Below are 21,883 nucleotides of genomic sequence, written 5' to 3' on the forward strand. Positions count from 1 at the left end.
CGTCCTGACTAAGCTCAGATGTGCAGGATGAGTCTTCTCTAGCTGTTTTGATGAATTCAGACCATCTGACAAATATGCATGTGAGAAGGTTTTTTTTTCTTCTCCTTTATTTATTTTACAAAATCACACAGCTTTAATCACGGTTGTCAACAATCCTTAATCATGTTCTGTCGAAAAATCAAATGTTCTCTCATGGGTTTTGTTATATAACATTAACAAAACAACAAAATATTGCAAGGTAATTACAGTTTCATATCATGCGGTTATAAATATCCACTGGCTGCCCTGCCAGCTGAAACACTCCAAAGCTAAAGTCATTATTCTTGACGTGTGTGTGTGTGTGTGTGTGTGTGTGTGTGTGTGTGTGTGTGTGTGTGTGTGTGTGTGCGCGCGTACACAAGCAGTAAATTATTTTCAATATAAAGAATCGACACAAAAAACATTGTCCTTTATCTCTTCATTTTATAATGCCTGAATGGAATCTAATGGAATCAATGGCTTGACCCTTTTTGGTGTCAAATTTGATATGGACAGAAACTGTTCTGATATCAGTAGTTAAGATTTAAAAGTGTGTTATGAATGCGTTATGGATAGAAGCTGTTCTGAGATCAGTATTTAAGAGAGGACAGATAATGAGGATAAAAGCTGTTCTGAGATCAGTATTTGGACCAAGAGGACTGTGTTTCATTTGTGTGTTTTGAAACTAAACACTTATTTAAAAAAAAAGAAGCCATGTTTCATGAGTGTTTTATGAGGATAGAGGCTGTTCTGAGATCAGTAGTTAAGAGTGGATTGGTGGCGTGTTGGACAGTGCAGGTTTCCCAGACTCCTCAGCAGCTGCAGCACTGTGTCTCCCCAGCTGTTTCTGACACATCACCTGCTCATACGCACATACATATGAACACACACACACACACACACGCACACACACAAAGCCATCACGGCATCTCCATAATTATAGGCACTAAGGGGGTGGAGGTGGGGGTGTGCATCTATTAGGGTCCTTTGGATAAGTGAACACACACACACACACACACACACGCATACACACATACACACACACACACATATACACGTGCATACATGGTGGGAAAATTCAGCATTAAGACGGTTGTTTTAGTTCTGTGTGGATGAGGAAATGTCTAATTATATAGTTAATCTTTCTTTATGAATCTATAATATTTTGCTCAGTTTATTTAAAAATGTAACTATATTTTTCTTTTTGTTTATTTATTATTATTATTATTATTATTAAAGTTACTTTTAAAGATGCTAGCTCGTGTATTTAAACAATATACCAAAAAATATAATATCTTTAAATGTGTGTTTGAGCTCTTTTATGCTCTCAATTAAAAATCGCACAAGAAAACTTTTTCAATTTCTTAATATCTTTGACTGCACAGAAGTCAGTAACAAAAAATGTTGGGGAGTGGTTTGGAGGTTGTTAGCTGTCCACACACACACACACACTCATACACTCGTGGTGCCAATTTAGAGACAGCATTGTGCCAAAATGCAGCTCCTGGCAAGGCTTGAATGGGAAACTATGGGTAGGAGGTGAGAGAAATGCTTTAAATATCAAATCTTCCTAATGTAGGTGCATCTTTTCCTTACTGCACATCGCAAATATTTAATATGCTACGGCTTTTTTTTTTTTTTTTTTACACTTTTAATCATCAAGAGCTGAATGGACAAAATTTTATAATAAGCCCACACTAATTATTTTTACATTATTAGCCACAGTTGTCACCAGACTTGCATCCTAATCTGCATCAATACTGTACATTTTGTATCTGTCAGTCTCTGTCACTGGAGTTATTGTCACATATGTATACCTCTAACACCTTCACAGCAATCGGTGGCGTCCATATGTGATCACGCCCACGTACGTTATGCAAAACTAGACATAAATTACACCGACTCAGAGCTTAATTTACACATACCTTTGACTCGAGGCATCAAGGAAGTGTTTTACTTAAATTGTTTCATGTTTTACATAAATGTTTACTGACGGAATTTACACCTCCATTGTTAAGGATTTGGGAGTAAACGGGTTTCGTGAAAAGCGTTGTCTGTTGTAATCACTCATACAATAGAGATGTAGCAGATTAAAGGAGAGGAGAGGATTCGAAACAGTCCTGGCTCGCTTGTTTCCTGTAAATGTCACGACCCCAAAGCATCCTCATCACATGTGAGAGATGACAAGAGGTGACTATAACAATTGATATTTATTATGTGTTTGTGTGTATGACAAACAGAGATACAGAGAAAGAGAGTCAGACAGACAGACAGAGAGAGAGAGAGAGAGAGAGAGAGATGCTCTTCCAGTAATTGCTTTTATCTCATCTTTGTCTCTTAAATTTTTCTCAAACAGGTGTTGGACAGACGACTCAGTATCAGCAGATGCACATCTCTCTCTCTCTCTCTCTCTCTCTCTCTTTCTTTCTATCTCTCTTTCTCTCTCACAGAGTTCTACATTAATATAAGAATATTATTATTATTATTATTATTATTATTATTGGAAATTGCAAATTGATGTGTGTTGAAATTTTTTTTTTTAAATCTTAATCTTTTTATTTTATTTTAGACCTTACATTTAAATAATCGTGGGGTAGCTTAGTGTTAACGGTATTAGACTCTGCATTAGAAAGTCCCAGGTTCAAACCCCAGCACAACCCAGTTGCTGTTACTTTTGGCTCACTTTGGATAGGGCGCTTCTGCCAAACTGAACCTTTTGATTAAGACAAGGTTTGTACTGTAAATATTCTCAATTATTAAAGTTTTTTTTTTTTTTTTACTTTTAATCAATGAGTTCATCTCTATGTTGCAGACTGGACAGGGCGGAGTCATATGACTTCACACTCTCTCTCACACACACACACACACACACACACACACACACACAGTAGTGTGCTTTTATGGGGACTGTACATGAACACACAGTATTAACAGAATTATACGGGGTAAAAAAATTGTCATGGGCAAGATGACATCACTTAGAGGTTTTCTATGTCAGTTTTGATTAAAAATGATTTAATACAACAGCTATACGGTATGTAATACACTTACTTTTTTTTCTAAATAGAAGACAGCTATATTGCTGGTGTGCTGAATTCTGATTATGGATCTGTCTGCATCTTGTATAATCAGATTTATTTTTTTTTGCACTGGATTGAGGGGAGGAGTGTGGGTATTGTAAAGGCATATGGTTAATGCAACTTACCAAGTTGAAGTGAAGAAAAAACACAAGTGAAAGGAATGCAGCGGTGTGTGTGTGTGTGTGTGTGTGTGTGTGTGTGTGTGTGTGTGTGTGTGTGTGATATTTCTCCTGCCCCGTGGCATTACCTCATACAGTGTCACTCCACAGCAGCAGCCATCAATTGCATTAGTGTTACACAACACAGACCCTCTCTCTCTCTCTCTCTCTCGCTCTTTCTCGCTCTCTCAACAAAAATTAGTTTTATTGTACATTTACTCAGGATTTACAGTATTTGCTGAATATCATTTCCTTGACTACAGATTAAAGAAAATGCATCGATTAGTCTTGTGTATCATTTCAGGCGACAGTTCTCTTGATGTTTTCTGACATTTCTGCAGCTTTCGTTTGCTCTTGCCTAAAAATAGTCCTGTGTCATTGTTTAATTTATGAGATTTAAATTCACGGCTTTTTGAAGTAATTTCAGGTTAAAGAAAGATTTTGATTAAAAAGGCCAAGTCTCTCTTTCCCTTTTCTGTGTAAAGTCAGGACTCCTTGCTTTCATAATTCCATCACAGTGGCGTGTGTACTGTATGTGTGGTGTCTGCACTTTATTTGATGTAAGTCACCGCTGTGTCAGCATCAGTTAAAATCATAGAGTTAGTCCTGATTAAATAATGAAAGGTCTCACTGAGTGCTCTGTTTAACTCCACTTCGCCTCCAGCTTTTAAACATGTATGTCATGTTTTTGTTGCACAACCAAGACCTCATCGGGAAATCGACGGGCCTTGTAAAATCTTTTCTCTAAAAACCTGCCATCACATCTCATTTATAACTCGTATAGCTATTATTATTCAGCTATACCTGTTTATATAGGATCTTTTAGGTTAACCGTTTAAGTTTTAAAGAGGTTTGTGAAATATATGCTTTAATCTTGAATTTATCTTGTTGCTATTGTTGTATTTGACAAAAGCTTACATACTGTATGCTAAAGCTTGTCTAAGCGTGTTGAAAGCCAAAAGAAAGTCCTCGCTGAGGTTACGGAGGACTCAACCAGGCTTTGGTGAATCCACTTAGCTGTTTTTAAGCGCTCAATTACAATTCCCTACCAGTGTTTTTTTTTTCTTCTTCTTCTTCTTCTTCTTTTTTAATCTGCTCTAATACAATCCGAAGATCTTTGTCATCCCAAAGCACAAACAGTTAAAGTGAGATTTCAGCGAGGCATGCTTCTTTTGTTGAATGCAAAGCTAAATAGTATTTGCGATTTCATACAGCTTTCTTTTCTTTGTTGAGATTTTACTGCCGTAAGTAGTTAGCGCTGTTGTTTTAGCAGGCTTTTTGTGTGTCGTGTTTTTTATGTTTGAAGCACAATGAAGAGCATTGTTCGTTTGTTTAGGTTTTAGAGTTGTCTAAAACACACACACACACACACACACACACACACACAAACGGAAAAGCCTTGTTCTGTTTTTCTCTGCTTTGTGCATGTCAGGTATTGTAGATCGCACTCTAAATCCATCCAACAAAAGGGAACGTTGAAATAAAAGCACGGCGGTCCTTTGTCTTTGGTTTACACGATAAACTGCCAAAAACAGACAAAGAAAGCACGTGGAAACAAAAAGCAAATCAAAGAAATCAACATTTTTCGAGTAAATTCACAGGTGGAGGCCACTGTAAGTGGAGGGGACATCGCGAAGGGATCGATAGATGAAAAGAAAGAGTGCAAACGAGCAAAACCAAATCCACAATCCACCCCCCACTCCCATAAAAAAAATAAAAACGAAGACAAAATTTGGATTGTGCTCTGGCAAACTGCACACAGTGAACGAGAGGATACGATTTGAGCTCTAATGCCATCCTTATGCGTCTTTTAGTACTTCTCGCCATAGGGCTTGGCACCAACAATGCTGTCACCGTGCCAAGAAAAAACACCGCAGTGGCTGCTGCATTTCAGCGACTGGGGTTTCTCACAAACAAACACATTCACAAATACACAAATTGCGCCGTAAGACGATTCTTCCAAGTGCCGTCTCTCTATCAGAATTATACGACAAAGGAGAAGTTATATTCTTATCTGAGCGATGGTGTCAAATTAGCGAGAAACAAATAAATAAATCCATGTGCAAATGTAAAAACAATTGATTGTGAACACAGAGCGACAGAGTGGCATCCAGAGAGAGAAACTCAGGTGCTTTCTCTTTTCTACATCACTCGGTGTAGCACATACATGCGCTCTGTTTTCAGCGAAGGTACCTCCATCTGGTTAGCGGCTAAGGTGAGCGTCAGGGCTCGATGTGCGTGCGTGCGTGTGTGTGTGAGTGTGTTTGTTTTTTTATTGATTTGCGACGGGGTAGAGGGTGTAGGGAGGGTTTAATGGGGAGCTGTTTCGCATCAGGATGCCTGCCTAGAATGTAATCAAGCGCATTCAAAAGAACTTAACAAGTGCACAGCTCTCGAACGTCCTCGGCTGAATTTTAATTTGTTGCATCTCAAGCAGCTATTGGCTATCAATCGCTTAAACCAAAAAAAGTACAGAGTACAGAGCAGCATATCAAATCGGAGAAAAAATAATAAAGGGTCATGACGCTACTTTTATTATTTGGTTTATAATTTATAGGTTCTCCTGCTCAGACAAGGGGGCAAATGTATTTTGCTCCCAACGAGACCATTATATAATTGTGGATTTTGGTGTGTGTGTGTGTGTGTGTGTGTGTGTGTGTGTGTGTTCTTGTTAAACTTGAGTTCTGGAAATATTCCTGTTGATGTCATGGAAACCATTGTATTACTATGATTGATTCATATCTGTGTGACTTGGTCTCTCTTTCTCTCTGTCTCCCTCTGTCTCTCTCTTTCTGTCTTTCTCCCCCCATTATTTCAATTAGCATATTCAATATGTCTATCTATCTATCTATCTATCTATCTATCTATCTAATGTAAGCTTAGTTGTTTGTCCTTAAATTAAGGAAAATATTGGATCAGTTTTGTCCTTAATATCATTAACTAAAACGTATCCAATGTTATTCAATTTACTTATATTTGAATTGCTTGGTGAATTCTTTTTTTCCTTTTTCTTCTTCTCCTCCTTCTTCTTTTTTTCCCTTTCTGTATGTCATGGGTTAGCTTGTTTTGGACTGAAAGAGTGTCACTCAATGAACAGAAATCATTATCAAGCTTGTTCTGAGTTGGAACAGACTAACAGGGTCTTACCCTCATACTCCCTCAATAAATGAGTGAATGAATGAGTAAATTAATAAATAAATAAACTGTCCTTTGTTTCGTACATTTATTTGTTCACCCAATCCAACAAGCAAAGAAACAAACAAATGAATTAATAATTAAATATAAATGTTGTGAATTTTTAAATGTGCCTTTAGTACTGAACTTGGCACGAGATTACGCCCAACGCCCACCTCAAATGCACCCCCCCCTCCCCCCGACCCTGACCAATCAGGACTCTCTCAGTGTGCCAGCGTGCCAAGTTCACTTCATCACTCGCTCTTTCGGGAGTTGCCAACACGTTTTGGCTCGTCTTATTCAAAGGAGAAAAGGGTGGTGGTGTTGGGGGGTTTAGTGGGGGTTGATCGAAATAAAAAAAATGCTACCTTGCCTTTTTCCTTCACGGAAACCATTTTCTGTCAGTGAAGTGCCAACTGTCTGATATCTGGCCTGTGATGCTCCAGCGGCATGTGCGAATAAACACATTTATTGTCATGGTATTATTTACAGGTTATACTCATCATTGTGTGTTATAATAAAACTGCGGAGAGCTGTGAGATAAACGAATCGACTCATTTGTGTTCGATCAAAAAATGGCAAAAACTGCATTAGACTGGATAGAAATACTTTTAATACACCTTTCTCTATATATATATCTATATTTTCCTCTCTTTTTTTCCTCCGTCTGTCTTTCAAACAAAGAAGAAAATCCGCCATGCTGTTTGCCCCAGGTCACTTCCTGTGATGTAAAGGCTTTCCGATATACTGAATGTGACACGGCTGTTATTTTTTAATCAATCACCACTTAAGATGTCTGAGCCATCTACCCACACGCGCTCTCTGCTTATTTATTTATTTAGGTTTCGCTATGAGGGAAAAAAACAAACAACAAAAAAACTTTACAGATGCCTATATATATTTTTTTTCAATAATTTATTAAATTAATTGTTTTTTCTTTGATTTGGTTTTAATTAGTAATTAGTATGAATATGGTTCCTATACGAGCGCTGTCTGAAGCATCGGCTTGCCAGTTGGCAAAAAGCTGATGCGCTTGGGATTAACTCGCTTTAACACAACAAAATTACGGGCGTATCTTGGCGTTTCGAATGTTAATGTAAACTCGGTTGTTTGTGTTCATATTAAGGAAAATATTGGACAGCTTTTGTTCTAAATATCATTAACTATAAAAAGTTAAAAATCCAATGTTATTTTATCGCTGAATTCCTACCAGTCTTGTAACATGTGATGAAGTTTTTTTTTTATCAAGGATAAAAATCAGATAGATCTTTTTTGGTGTGTGTGTGTGTGTGTGTGTGAGGAAAGAAAAGAAACATGAAATTACATTCATTTAAATTTTGAATTTGCAAATGTCACAAAAGCAGAAGCAGAGTGAAACATGCATTAATTATTAAGCAGGATTAAAAGAGAAGGATGTTGGAGTTGTTCCATATTTTTGTGTTTTGCTGTCCTTTTTGAATGTTAACATATAAATATAGCTAACTTTAATTTAATTGTAATAGTTTTAAGTATATTGGCGTCTTATTTTAGGCCGTTTACTTCCCTAGGGTAAAACATATACATGTACATAGAAAACAACAATTTAAATAAAGCTAGATTTGTGGCACGTTGGCTCCTAAATGTTTCATAAATAAATGAATTAGAAAACTTTGTTTAATTCATTTTTAAAGTTTAAATCTCTTTGTAGAATGTTTAGTTCTACAATATTTTTTAATCATGTGTATGATTATTAAATTATTCTACTCATGACATTGTCTTTAAGATATTTTTCTCCCCTACACTCTCACACGCACACACACACACACACACACACAGACACACGGAGTACACCCGAAGTCTGGCACTGTGTAAGTTCTGGCTGGTCGAGGAGTGTGTGAAAGACGATTATGAATGGCACCTTCAGAGGGACTGATAAGGTGCCATTTCCGTGTTAATTCTGCCTCCTCGATCTCAGCTTGGCACAAAAGCCGCAGAACATCTCACCGCCGTGGATCCCCTCTAGCCTTAATTACACATCTCAGAGACCATTCAGGCTGATTTTCACCTTAAATTTGGTGACTCCAGCCTTTTTTTTTTGTTTTTTTTGCACATCTTAAAATCAGTACACACCTGGGTGGATATGATAAAGCAATAAAATATCAAATAATCCCTATTTTTTTCAACACATGAAATGGAGGATAGGAACGACAAGCAGAAACACAACTCGTTTTTTTTTTCTCCACGTCAGCAGTTTTGTGAAAACGTATTACATCCACGGCTGAACATAACACATGCTAATGACAGAGATCATCTGCAGCTGGATGCTCAGACTGGTGTGCAGAGGTTTCGTTTGCTTTTCTGCGGTTTATTTTGTTATTATTATTATTATTATTAATAGCGTAATTTATTTCAGTATAGTGAAAGAGGCGCAGAGAAAACTCTGTCTTAAAGAGTGAGCTTTGGGAATAATCTGAAATGTCTAAAAATGTAAGACTGCTTTACCTTCGACTTTACCCCTAAATCCTTGGTTTTTACGTAATAAGAGGTTTTCATTCGTGTACTGAAGATGCCCTCGTAGGGAAACTTCTGCGTGACTCAAATAAATTAAGAGACAGATGATATATATTTTTTTTTACAGTGCATGCCAAGTAAATAGCAAATACAGGAATAAATTCTATCATCACAAAGGTGTTTTTTAAATAAGCTGTTCAGCTGAGAAGATAATGATAAAGGATTATTTTCCCTTACATAAGTACTATCTCTGAGACGCTCACATAGAGAGACAGCACTAAGTAAAAAAAAAAAAAAAAAAGGGTACTATGATTGATTATCGTAATTGTTATATTGTTATCATGCTTTATAATATTGGTTTTAATCATTTATATTTAAGCTAAAAGATTAGAGAATTATCCTGAAGAATAATAAAATTAGTATTATTCTTTTATGCGGACACAGTGGACAATAACCCATGATACCTATTCAGGCAAAACACAAAGAGCACTTAAGCGGTTTAAAACAGCGCAACATCTTTTCTCTCGATACAAATCCGCCGCCGCATTCGGTCCTGACCTCAGAGCGCCTGGCTGCAATCCAAGGGCAGTATGGTAAATCTAAATGCAGCATGTGTTCATATATAATTAGGTGCCTCCACTGAGGGACTTTGACAAAGCTTGGTGTACGTGTACATGTGTGTGTATGTGAAATGTTGTGTTTCCCAGCTGCAGGTGTTAAATCACTGACTAATGACTCTCCCTCTCTCTTCAAACAGGTAAAACAGAAAGAGCGTCGTACTCATACGGTCGTGACTCGAACCTGCACGGGTGCCATCAGGTACGAGTCCATTTCCACTTTCCAAAAAACAAAAAAAACACTTTTGTCTTTCTGCTTCCATTATTTGTGTGGGGTTTGTTTGTGTGCTGCATTTCTGCACCGTCCTGCATCTCACAGCTTCTTTGCAGGATCAGAACAGTGTCCGTCTCTTCGGCCGGCCGTTCCATCCACTGGTTTCATACTGTATGTCTGAAAAGTATAGAAAAAGCAGGGAGATAACCAGAATGACATCAGCGTTGGCTTGTGAAGCGTTGTAAAATAGTGTTTTACAGGACTGGTTGGGAAGGAATGTATCTACATAGCATTTTATTCATTGTTATCTTTTACTTCATTGTTTCTTTTTGCATGGAGTGTGATCAAGGGTGATCATGATATGAATATTCCAGTCTCTTCATGCCTCTTTACATTTCTGACTCCAGAACCTGAAAACTAAATTTGAATCTTGTGGTTAGTGTCGATAAAATGGGGTCTTGTCACTTATGAAAAATTAGCCGGCTTTGAAATCAATCTTTATGTTTGACAGCTGACAAGACAGAGCCATCAAAATGATCATGCAGTTGAATCTGAGAAATCAGGAGGAAGAGAGAGAGAGAGAGAGAGAGAGAACATAACCTTGCCTTAAAGCTTTTGTAAAACTTTCTTATCCAGACTTTATTGCTTATTTAAGTCTCAGTCCATTCTCCTAGCAAAAAAATAAATAAATAAATAAACATCCTGTCCGAAATCATATTGTTCCATCTTGCCAGAATTAATATAATTCCCTGTCACAAAAGTTATCTTTTATTGCTCAGTATAACCTGTGTTTGATTTACGGTGTTGGGTTCAGCAGAGTTCTGAGCAGGAGATGCATTATTTCAGCACTGCAGTGAATAATGAGAGCGTCCCACATGCACCTGCTAAAGCTCGAGATTTGGCCTCTTGCAGGGGTTTGGGATATAGCCAAATCTCTCAAATGTCCAAACTGCATAATAACGCTCTCTTTTCTATTTTTATTTTTATTTTAAAGCTGTGGCTGGAGAAATCCTAGAAAGATGAAGAGAGATAGTCCTTTATGATATTACTGCGTTTCTGTAGTGTTTATTACCGGACAGGCTACCGAGAACTCATGCGTTTTTTATTACATGTGCTGTGCAGTAAGGTTAATGTGCATAGTAAGGATTTCATTCAGAAATTGTGCACATCGGTGTTCAGACATGAGAAGGAAATGACGACGAGGCACTAGAAGGACTGGAGACCCTCACGCAGGAAATTATTAAAGTGATGCTGTAAATGTAGGCATTTCTTTTTTAATATATGGGCAGAAAAGCAGATCAGAACTTTAAATAAAAATTGCTGTGATGAAATAGTAGATCGGATCATCAGCAAAAAAAGGAAGACATCATTTTGATCACATTTTTATATTTTTCAGAACTTATAAAACAGGAACTTTGGCTCAGGGTCTAAAATGAAAGACCATTAGCAATGTCTAAGGTTTAAATTACATTTTAAAATAAAATATTTAAAACTCAATTATTAAAAGTGAAGTGTATTGCACAAGGCATGGAGGCATAATGATTGATTTTGTTTTTCTTTTTTGTTAATGTGGACACTGGTCCTTCTTTCTTTGAATAATAGTGAATGAAAAATAATCCACATCAACAAAAGTTAAGTAAGTAAATAAATTAATAACTAGTATGAAAGATGTGCCACAAACCCAGGCGATCAGAGATTAGAGGCAGGTGGATGTTTTATTTCCAATCTTAAACCTTAAGCTGTTTGATTTAACTGAATTACACTAATCTTGATCAATTAAATTAATTAAATGGACCGGACAGTTTTTGATTTAGAATTGAGATTTGATTTTAGGTAATGTAAATTGTTATAAATTTCTTTAAAAGTATTCCACAGTCTGTGCAAAAAGGGCAAATGGCTTTCATTGGTTGCGTTCAGATCGGCCTGAGGTATTCTACGCAGTACACTGCACAGGGTCAGGGTTCAGCCATGTTAAGTGCGATTCCAAACCACAGGGGTTGAAAGTGATCAGTCTAAAGGAAACTGTGAACTTTGTAGGGCACAAGTAACCAATGAGTCCTCATTCGGGGACATGAAAAGATTCCTCACCAGCCTTTGTGCCTCGCTGAAGTGTGAAAAAATGGAACTTGAAAAGGGATTTATATCTTTATTATCATTAGGATCTTTATTATTATGAGGATAATTAGGATAAGTACTAAGGATGAAAATACTGGGTTAAGCGCATATGTTAAAAAATATATTTCTAAATTTATTTTCATTTAAATCTTTAAAGGAATTTCTATTTAAATCTGTCCAAAGGTCTTGTTTATGTGTGATAATGCTAATTATATCACAGCCTTGTAATGTCTCAGTACAGTCATATGTTGGCTGCTGTCTCCACTATTCATGCCACACCTGATGGACCTGATGAAAAGCATATCATTAGTAATGACCAATCAAACCACTCACCCACTCATTCTCAGACTCCAGAGCGCCTGGAGGAGTCCCATTAAACATGGGGGAGAACATGCAAACCCCCCCTCACACACACACACACACAAACACACACCCACACACACACACACACACACACACACACACACACACACACACACACACACACACACACCACTTCGAGTCTGGTTTCAAAACTTGATCAAATGATTTAGTGACTTCAGTAACACAGGTGAATTTTTAAGTACCTTTTGAAAGACAAAAATTCTATAGTGATAATAGTACATTAGTGCTTTAAAAAAATATATCAAGGTGTTTACATATACACCCTTTTAGATGCTGAATTGAGAGGATTTTTGGTTAGGAATTATTTTCAATAAAGTCACATTTATTTAGTGTATTTTATTACTATGCATTTCCGAATATTTTTTTACCCTAGCATTATCTTATGTAGTGAAAAAAAAATGATTGTAAGATTGTTACATTGATAGACATTTTATTATTATTATTAAGCCTCTCTTACAAAAATAAGCTTCCGTCTAGAAATAAATGCTTAAACAATAAAAAAGTACAATTTAACCAGTATTGTTTAGGCTTGTACTGTCTGGAAAATGTTAAGAAATATGTTTTTATATTTATTTGTCTTCTTGCAATCCTATAGTAATAAATAAATAATAAAAAAAATAAATACAGGGTCCAGGTCCAGGTTCCTACTCAGGTCTGTGTTATGCCTGTATAGGATAAGCGATATAGAAGATGAATGAATGAATAAATATTTAGGACACATTACTCATATTAGCTAAAATTTTGTTTTATAGGACTCAAAAGGGAACCCATCCTCACGTGGGTGGTACCAGAGTCTTTCACTAACTACCAGAGCATGGAGCAAACACGTGCTTCCTCAGAGACGCATAAAGCCAACCTCTGTGTGTGTGTGTGTGTGTGTGTGTGTGTGTGTGTGTGTGTGTGTGTTTTTAAGCCTCTCAGGCTGCCTCATTTGACAGCATAACACACAGGAAAGTGCAGGATGTCCTCTTCAGCATACATGAGCTCAAAGACTCCTGGGACTGGTTTGTGCCACTTTAATGGACAAAAGATAGTGAAAAAGAAAGCGTGTTAAAATGTGTCCATTGTCAGACGGGATTCAGACTTATCTGATCAAATGGCTTTAACGTTGCCCCACTCACGAGCCCCCACACACAGAGTTACGTTTATGATGATGTAACCAAGGCAGCTTGAGGAGTTTCTTATATTAATGTACCGTACATTATGTCACCTGATCGAGTCATGATACACACAGTATGCTGTTGTTTTTGCAAAGTTATGTTTATTTGCAGCTTAAACTTTTTATACTTTATACTATTTCTTGTTATATGAACTTATATAGCACACATACACACTCACACACCTCGTTACTCACCATTGAGTCGTGTTTGCTCATCAACTTTTGAGGCGAATCAGAAATGATAAAATGAAACCCGTTCTCTAGGATCTGTATATAGGAGCTAAACTTTGTGCACACACACACACACACACACACACACACACACACAGCATGCCAAATCTGAACATATTCTTTTACATTGGGTTTCAAGCTCATGGGGTAATGAGCAAGCTGTTAACAGCATTTAAGATTAAAAGCAGCTTCAGCTTCATTTCTCAGCGTACGCCTGGTACATTACGCTATATTGAGACAGTTTCGGGGCGTGTGAATATATACACATTGACTTAGCTGCTTCAGTCGAGGCGAAATGCTCTGAATAAAGCCGCCGAATCGTCTGCTTTGGTTTCGTTCCCTAAACGCACGCTTGTGTTAAACAGGCGATTTGACAGTGTTTGAGACTTTCCTTCATATTTAGTGTTTGTGTTACAGCAGTTCCACTCGAGATGTTTACCGGGTTATTTTTGGCTGTGAAAAAGAGGCAATTCACACGTTTTTTCCCCCCTCTTTCCTGTCTTGCTTTTCTTTTCCTTTTTTTTCCCCTCTTCCTTTCCTTCTTACACGGGTGGTGATTTGCTGTGAGATGCTTATCACTCCTCTCCTCCATTTGGCTGCTTGTCTTTCAGAGTTTTCGTCTCCCTGTTGCATGTTAACGTGTTAATTGCCCCTTGTTAAGGGCTCCATTTTAAAAAGGCCCGCGTCATTGTGTATGTGTGTGTGTGTGTGTGTGTGTGTGTGATGTGCCTTAAAGCCACCGCTCTCTTTTTTCACCTGTTGCTTCTTCTCATCCTGCTCTCCTTCCTTTGCTAACATTCCACAAGGTGATGAGAGCCACAAATCAATCTGAGGGCTCTCAGACAGTCTCTCACTCGCTCTTTTTCTCTCCCCTCCCACACACACACACACACACACAAATACACAAACATGCACACTTCTATTACACTTTCTTTAATAGGCAGCTTTGATCACGGTTGGGTTGGTCACAATAAAACAACTTACCAATATTCATATTTTCTGAAACCTGAAACATAGACTCAATTAAAGGGTAGATAAACACACACACATACACACACACACACACACACACACACACTCTCACACACAACGAGTTTTTAAAAAAGTGGCACGTACACTGGCATCCTACATGAGCGCAGTGTGAAAGGAGGCAAATTTGCAGCAACGGTGCAAATGATTCTGTCTGTTTTATACTGGAAGGTGTTTGAACGTTGGCGTCGGAGTGTGTGGGCAGGTGTGTGTGATGCATCAACATTCAGTGTGTTCAGGTGTCTTTCAGGCTGATGCTATGTGCATATGATAATTAGCACGTTAGGGTGTTGTGATATGTTTGGATGCTAATGATGTGTGTATGAGTGTGTGTGTGTGTGTGTGTGTGTGTGTGTGTGTGTGTGTGTGTGTGTGTGTGTGTGTGTGGGTGTGTAGGCAGTCGATGCGCACATACATATGTATCGTTAGGATGATTAAACTCCTAGAAATGGAGTGACCTGTCACAAGCAGAAGTGGTGATGGTGTTTATTTTATTCGAGGTAGAGGATAACAATACTAAGAATAAATACTAACGATGACAATAATGAGTTAAGTGCATATATTAAAAAATACTCTTAAATAACTCTTGTTTGTGCTTGTTGAATGTCTCGTTTTAGATTTTAGTCCATGATTTGCCATTATAATAACCTCCGCTCCTCTCAGAAGGCTTTCCACTAGATTTTGGAGCTTCACTCCGGAGATTTGTGTTGCAGACGCTGATGCAGGAGAGGAGGCCTAGTGCGTAGTCAGCATTACAGTCCATCCAGTGTTTGAAAACCAAAACGCACAGTTTGATGTCTGAAGCCTCCTCCGTCACCACACACCAGCAGGACTTTTGTATGAGCTGTCAAACTCTGCATTTACTGCCTCTCAGTACACTGCTCGCGATAGCACAGGAGCGTTAGCGAGAGGGAACTGTCCGCTACTAGTTCAAGACATATTTGTTTCTTCAGTACTTGGACTAACCCTCCAAAAAAATCCCTTTCTCACCTGTGTTTGACTGATGTCGCTTTAGTTAGCAACCTAGTAACCCAGTGTAAGTATCTATCCAATAACGGAATCTTTAAAGTCGCTTTGGATAAGAACGTCTGGCAAATGCCTAAATTTAATTTGAATGTAATCCTGGAAGGATTTTTTAAAAAGGCGGGGCCAAAATACCCCAGGTGGTACCAAAAAGTTATGAGATTAGCTCTCTTTACAATAAAGTTTTTTATTAATTTATGTTTACACACTATCACTTTTAAAATAGTACTCTTGCACAGGGTAACTACTGTACACTCCCAGCGTTCCACTTCTGGAATATGTCCTTCTCCAAGCTTGTCAAGCAACTTCTACAATTCGCAATGATGTCAAAACGGCACCCTTTGAGCTGGATCTTCATCTTTGGGACTGGATCAAAAGGCAAATCTGGCAGGTGGGGTGGGTGCGAAAGTGAGATCATGTTGTTGGAGAGCTCGGTGACATTGGATGCATTGCGGTCAGGGATCGTACAGTTTTTCGCAGGCCGTTTTATGCTGAATTTTACGTTCACTCGTTGTTCTAACTTGCTGTCCACAAAGTGACCGCAGACGCTATGTGGTAAGAACGGCTCCAGTCAAACAGCTCCCGATTTGTCTTTTAACACAATGACTTATGAAGGTCGGTGCTCCTCTGTTGGCATGTTACAAAACTAGTCTTAAAGCTTTTTGATACCGCATACGTGGGAAACACTGACCACTTCTACCACTACAAATAATAATAATAAAATTGAAAAAAAAATTATAAAGTTTAACATTGTGGAAAATCTGCAAAGTGTAGTAAGGGCTAACATGCTGTGATGTATATAAACCATTACCATGTATTCAGTCCACAATGCTTCTTGGTTGCATCACTCAGAAACAACTTCTTTTTTTTTTTTTAAAGACATTTTTAAAAAATTGCTTCTCATTCTGTTACTGGGAAACCTTAAAGGGGAAATTCCTTGATCCAAAAGACTTTACAGTTTTGAAAAAAACTGATTAGTTAAAGGTGTCACCTCTGACTGTTTCAAAGACTCCTAAGAAGTTTCCACGGAGAGAACCTGACCAGATTGATACTTTGAATGAGTAAATCATCAGGTTTAGATTATTTGATGTGTCCAATATACAAGTCCACATGAACAAGCTGCTGCTCTGGAAACGATGCCGCCATCTTCAAGCCAGCACATTTAATATAAACCTGTGATCTGCACTACTGACAGAGATGTTGTGGTGAAACAGGATATAGCAGGCTGATGAGTAAGCAAGTCTGTGTGAGTTAGTAGAGCTGTGTGTGGTGTGTCCACACATTTCTAAGAAGCACATCAGACTTATATCAAGACCCTGAGTCAGATGTTTTTTTTTTGTTTGTTTGTTTGTTTTTTTCGGGACAGATTAGTTTACTGTTACAGTTGATTATAAAGATATGTATTTCTTATGATTAATGTTTTTTCTTTTATTAAGCAATTATGAAATTTGACTTCAGGATCTTTAGTAAAGGAACTGAGTGGCAATAGGAACATAAAACTTCTATAGGTTTGTTGAAAATGAACTAGGCAATAGAACTTGTAGTGTCACTGGAGCACCACCCACGGTGTCCCACTCCATTTTGCTCGTACTGTGCGTGCGTGGTTAGACCAGCATTTCCCACGACGTCGGCTGGGGCGACACAGACCTCCATGTGATTATTTTCCTGTGGGACTACGCAAAGGAGGAGGTGTACAGGACAAAACCTCGCCCACTGGAGGCACGGATTCAGAAGGTTGTGAGCAGCATCCCAAAAGAATTCCTTCAGAAGATTCTGCATTAAGGAAACTGGTTGATCCCACCCATGCCCATGTTGAAGATTTGCTTTTCTTTTCCTACCGTATATAATAAAGTACAGTACATGTACAATTAGTTTTTTATAAATTTATATTAGAAATGTGGACTTTATTACCAATCTTTAATGCCTAGTTACTTTTCACCCACCCTGTAGTTCTAGACACAGTGTAGCAGCTGCTGTTTCTCTCTCTCTCTCTCTCTCTCTCAGAACGTGTGTGATATGACAGTAGTGTGCATGCGCAACAGCTGTTTTTTTTTCACTCCTTTTTTTTTTTAGATCTACAGTATGGCCTCCCCTCAGAGACTGCCTGTAATAATTTAGACACATCTGCCATTACAAATAGACAGGTTATATTATTTTCTTATTAACCATCACCTGGCATTTGTCAAACTCTGTGCATTTATGTTATATGTAATGCAGCAGCAGTGTGCTGTGTGAGACACGAGACATGACTCTATGCAGTGTTTGGGTTTAAAAGTCTTATGATGATAGACTATTCAGATGGAGACTATGGATATATATATATAAAGCACACTAAATTGAAGCTTGAGTGTAGGCTGGTCAGGATCTGGAGTGGAGAGGTCATTAAAACCATGCTGTAGAGATGAAGCGAGAGAACACGAGGGAGAGACAGAGGATAAAATGAGGCAGGGTTTTTCCCGTTCAGATGTGTTCAGATCAAACAGCCCATTAGCAGTTAGCGTGCCGCGGCAGCTGCTTGTGGATAAAGAGCAGGTCTGATCTGTCAAGAATCTGCTTTAGTGAGCCTGACACCTTCACTCGCGCACACACACACACATAAATACACATACCACACCTCGTACATGAATGCAGTGTTTGTATTTCTGTCTTTCTCTTTCTTCTAGTCATCAGCATCAAAGCTCGCTGTCTTTTATTTGTCATCAAGGTGTAGTCTCTGTGTGTGTGTGTGTGTGTGTGTGTGTCTGTGTCTGTGTGTCATAAGACAGAAAGGGTTTCAGGTTTGCCGAATTTATTTACATCAATACCACTGTTATTTAAAAAAAGTTAACATATCACACACATACTACATTTAATAATAATAATAATAATAATAATAATAAGCATCATCATCATTATCATCATTTTTAAAATGACATTCAGTTGTCCTGGTTGTTTTATTCTTAAATATTTGTTTGTTTGTTTGTTTGTTTGTTTGTTTTAGATTTGATTATGATTTAAGATAAAAGTAATTTCTTAGTTGTAATTGGCAAAAAGTTAGACGGTTAGACATTTGAACCTTTATTATTAGTGTTGTTTTTGTTGTCATTATTTTTGTTATAAACACATGGATTGGCTTGTTTATAAAATTCTATTTGTTTATTATTGTCTCTTGTTTATCTGCTTATTTCTATATTGTTTATTTCCCCTAATTTTCTTGTCTATTGCATTTTTAGTCTTTATCTATTCCCCCTTCTATTGTTGCATTGTGTTTCCTGTCTTTTATCTGGCCATTCAAAAGGTAAATTCAATTTCAATTCAATTCAATTTTATTTGTATAGCGCTTTTAGCAATTTTCATTTCATTAACTAATTAATTTTGCATACTTTCTAAACTTTTCTAAGGTCCCAACCTCAGACACACAGAGTTGTTTTAGTCCTGTCATGGTGAAAACCTTACATTAACATAATTATTATTGTAGCTAATTATTGTTATGTACTTAAATCTAATCCTAATCTTAGTCTAAATAACTTTTAAGAAATATTCTGGTAATTTTAGTTTACAAGAAAAACATAAAAGGATTGACATTATCTTTTCATTTCAAGACATTTGACACGCTTTTATCATTGTGAGGATATTAAACATCGTCGTGGCGTTGTGAAGATTGTGATTTTATCATGAGGACATTCAGCATCATCACATTAAGTGATTTTGAGTACATTTGAGACTGTTTGAGAATTTTAAACACATTTCTCACTCTTCTATCATTTTGAGGAAATTTGGCACTATCTTACCATTACAAACACATTTGACCCTCTCCTGTCATTTTGAGGATGTTTGACACTATTATATCATTGCGAGACATTTGACACCACACTATCACTGCGAGACATTCAGAATTATCCTATCATTCCGAGGACATTTGATACCATCCTATATATCCGAGATATTCAAAACCATCCTGTCATTGTAAGGACATTTGACACCATCCTATCATTGTGAGATATTTGAAACCATCCTATCATTCTGAGGACATTTGACACCATCTTATGATAGTGAGGACATTTGACACTGTCCTGTCATTGTAAGGACATTTGAAACCATCCTGTCATTTTCTGGGCATTGGCCACTATCCAGCGATTGTGTCAGGGATAATTTGTCGGTAATTTGTTTAATTGATAATTTCCAACAGTATACCGTCAGTCCTCTACATACGAACATTGGAGTTAAGAATTTTCGAAGATATGAACAATGTCTACCGTACATTGTGAGTGTGCATTCCAAGATGTCAGGAAGTGAGCGTAAAAGCAGTGGTGATAAAAAATGAAACTGAAAGTGGCTGTTTTTCCTGCTACTGTCCTGGCCAATATTCTTGGGACCCATGGTGCTATGTCTTCACTTAATCTTGCACGAAATGCAACAAACAATTTGTACTTACCTCAATGCAACTAACTTCGCTGGTCTTTGCATTAATGCAAACCGGTCTTGAACCGCTTCTGGACGGACAATCAGGCGATGGTGTTCAGTTCGGTTCGGTCATTCGTTTACCAAAAGTACTTCCTGTATGCCGAGGCAAATATCTTGCAGAATAAGGCGGGGCGTTTGTATACAGAGGTATCGCTGTATTTATGAGAATATTTGACACTCTTGTGTCATTGTAGCGACATCTGATGTGATCCTGTCATCGGGAGGACATTTGACACAGTTCTATTAGTTTGTTGGACATGCAGTTGTTATGAGACATTTAACATCATCCTATAATTGTGAGCTCATTAAACGCTCATGTTCAGGACATTTGACACTGTCCAGTGAATGTGAAACATTTTACACCATCCAGTGATTTTGAGGCATTCAATCCTACCCGATCATTGTAAGGACATTTGGTAGTACTGTCCTGACATTCAGCGTTTATGTGGCATATTTAAAAAAAAATAATAATAATAATTTGGGTTTCTATTTCATCCAGTGCATTTCACCTCATTTTCATATGAGAATGTGTAGTGAATCAGAAAAACTAAGTTCTGTTCAGATGCTCTGTATCCGTGTGTGTGTGTGTGTGTGTGTGTGCGTGCATGTTTTGGGGGGATGGAAGAGCTGTCTGTGGTCATTAAGCAGCAGTTTGATCACTGTGTGTTGGACAGGGAGTGAACTGCAGCGTGGCACGCTGCTCTCATCTTGAAGTGACTTAGCAGCAGTTTAAAGGCAAGTGTGTGAGTGTTTGTGCATGCATGTGCTGTGTCGGCTCGGGTGTTCCTGAGTCCCTTCCTTTGGGACTCAATTCCCTACAGAGGGAGCTGACAGACTGCAGTGGGAGACTTTTACTGTGGCACACACACACACACACGAAAACCCACACACAGGAATTTACTTATGCAACACTCATTCATAAGTCATGTTGCCATCATGGTTTTGGAATTAAAGAGTGGCTGAGGTTTTAAGGGTAATCGGATAAAAACAGGGAGAACATGGATGAGGTTGAGGAACATATCAGGTTGTGAAATGTTTGTAAGTGAGCATATGAGGGCATTATCTAGGAGGAGATGGGGGGAAAAGTACACGTTTCTGAAAAAGCGCTTGACACAGAACCCATGTCTGTTAACTCATCATTCACACAGACTCACTCACTCACATGTTCACCTGTTCATTTAGCTCCTCACTCATTCACACTTTTATTTTCTTCTTTCGTTCCACTTTGCTGCCTGACTGGCCCCATTTCTGTCTTCTCCGTCTATATTTCTTCCCCGTTATCCCGACACACTGTTTACATTTTTGCTTGTTGCACTTTTGTAATTATGCTAATGTCTTTTCCATTTTTTGTAATCATCATTTGGTGGCCGAGTAGGCATCGTGCTCCCCCGTTATTAACTCCGAGTGTTAATCCTTCATGCCGCTTCAGGTGTTCCTCATTTATCTTTGTTAATATTTTCTCCTGGATGCCAGCTGGGTACTACGGTGCCAGGTCTGAAATCAGCAGGCACGGAATTGTTGAAATTGATGCCCTAGATGCCCAACTTTGACCATGGGAGCGCTCTGCACGTCCCTCAATTATTTATTTATTTTCCCGTCTAGTTGCCACGACGACGTCGCCGGGCTTGAGAAAAGTGTCTCTGAGACGAGACGAGACTCCTTTGTTTTAGCCAAAGCCCCCTTCACCCCGGCTAAAAAAGCTCCTTAACTACAGTACGTACCCTGAAGGGAGGGAAGGGGGCCAGTGA

The 21,883-nt window shown here is 38.1% G+C and overlaps 1 protein-coding gene across 7 annotated transcripts in view; it reads left to right on the forward strand.

Moving 5' to 3' along the window:
* The window catches only part of LOC128507346 (transcription factor 4-like), a 160,306-nt gene that overhangs the window by 75,615 nt on the left and 62,808 nt on the right, over positions 1-21,883 (forward strand). For all 7 annotated transcript variants that reach the window (XM_053478148.1, XM_053478144.1, XM_053478146.1 and 4 more), the window contains one exon: positions 9,678-9,739. In XM_053478148.1, coding sequence (XP_053334123.1) covers positions 9,678-9,739 — 62 coding nt within the window. The remainder of the gene's footprint in view (positions 1-9,677; positions 9,740-21,883) is intronic.

The sequence above is a fragment of the Clarias gariepinus genome, chromosome 19 (assembly GCF_024256425.1).
Source record: "Clarias gariepinus isolate MV-2021 ecotype Netherlands chromosome 19, CGAR_prim_01v2, whole genome shotgun sequence".
NCBI classification, from domain to species: domain Eukaryota; kingdom Metazoa; phylum Chordata; class Actinopteri; order Siluriformes; family Clariidae; genus Clarias; species Clarias gariepinus.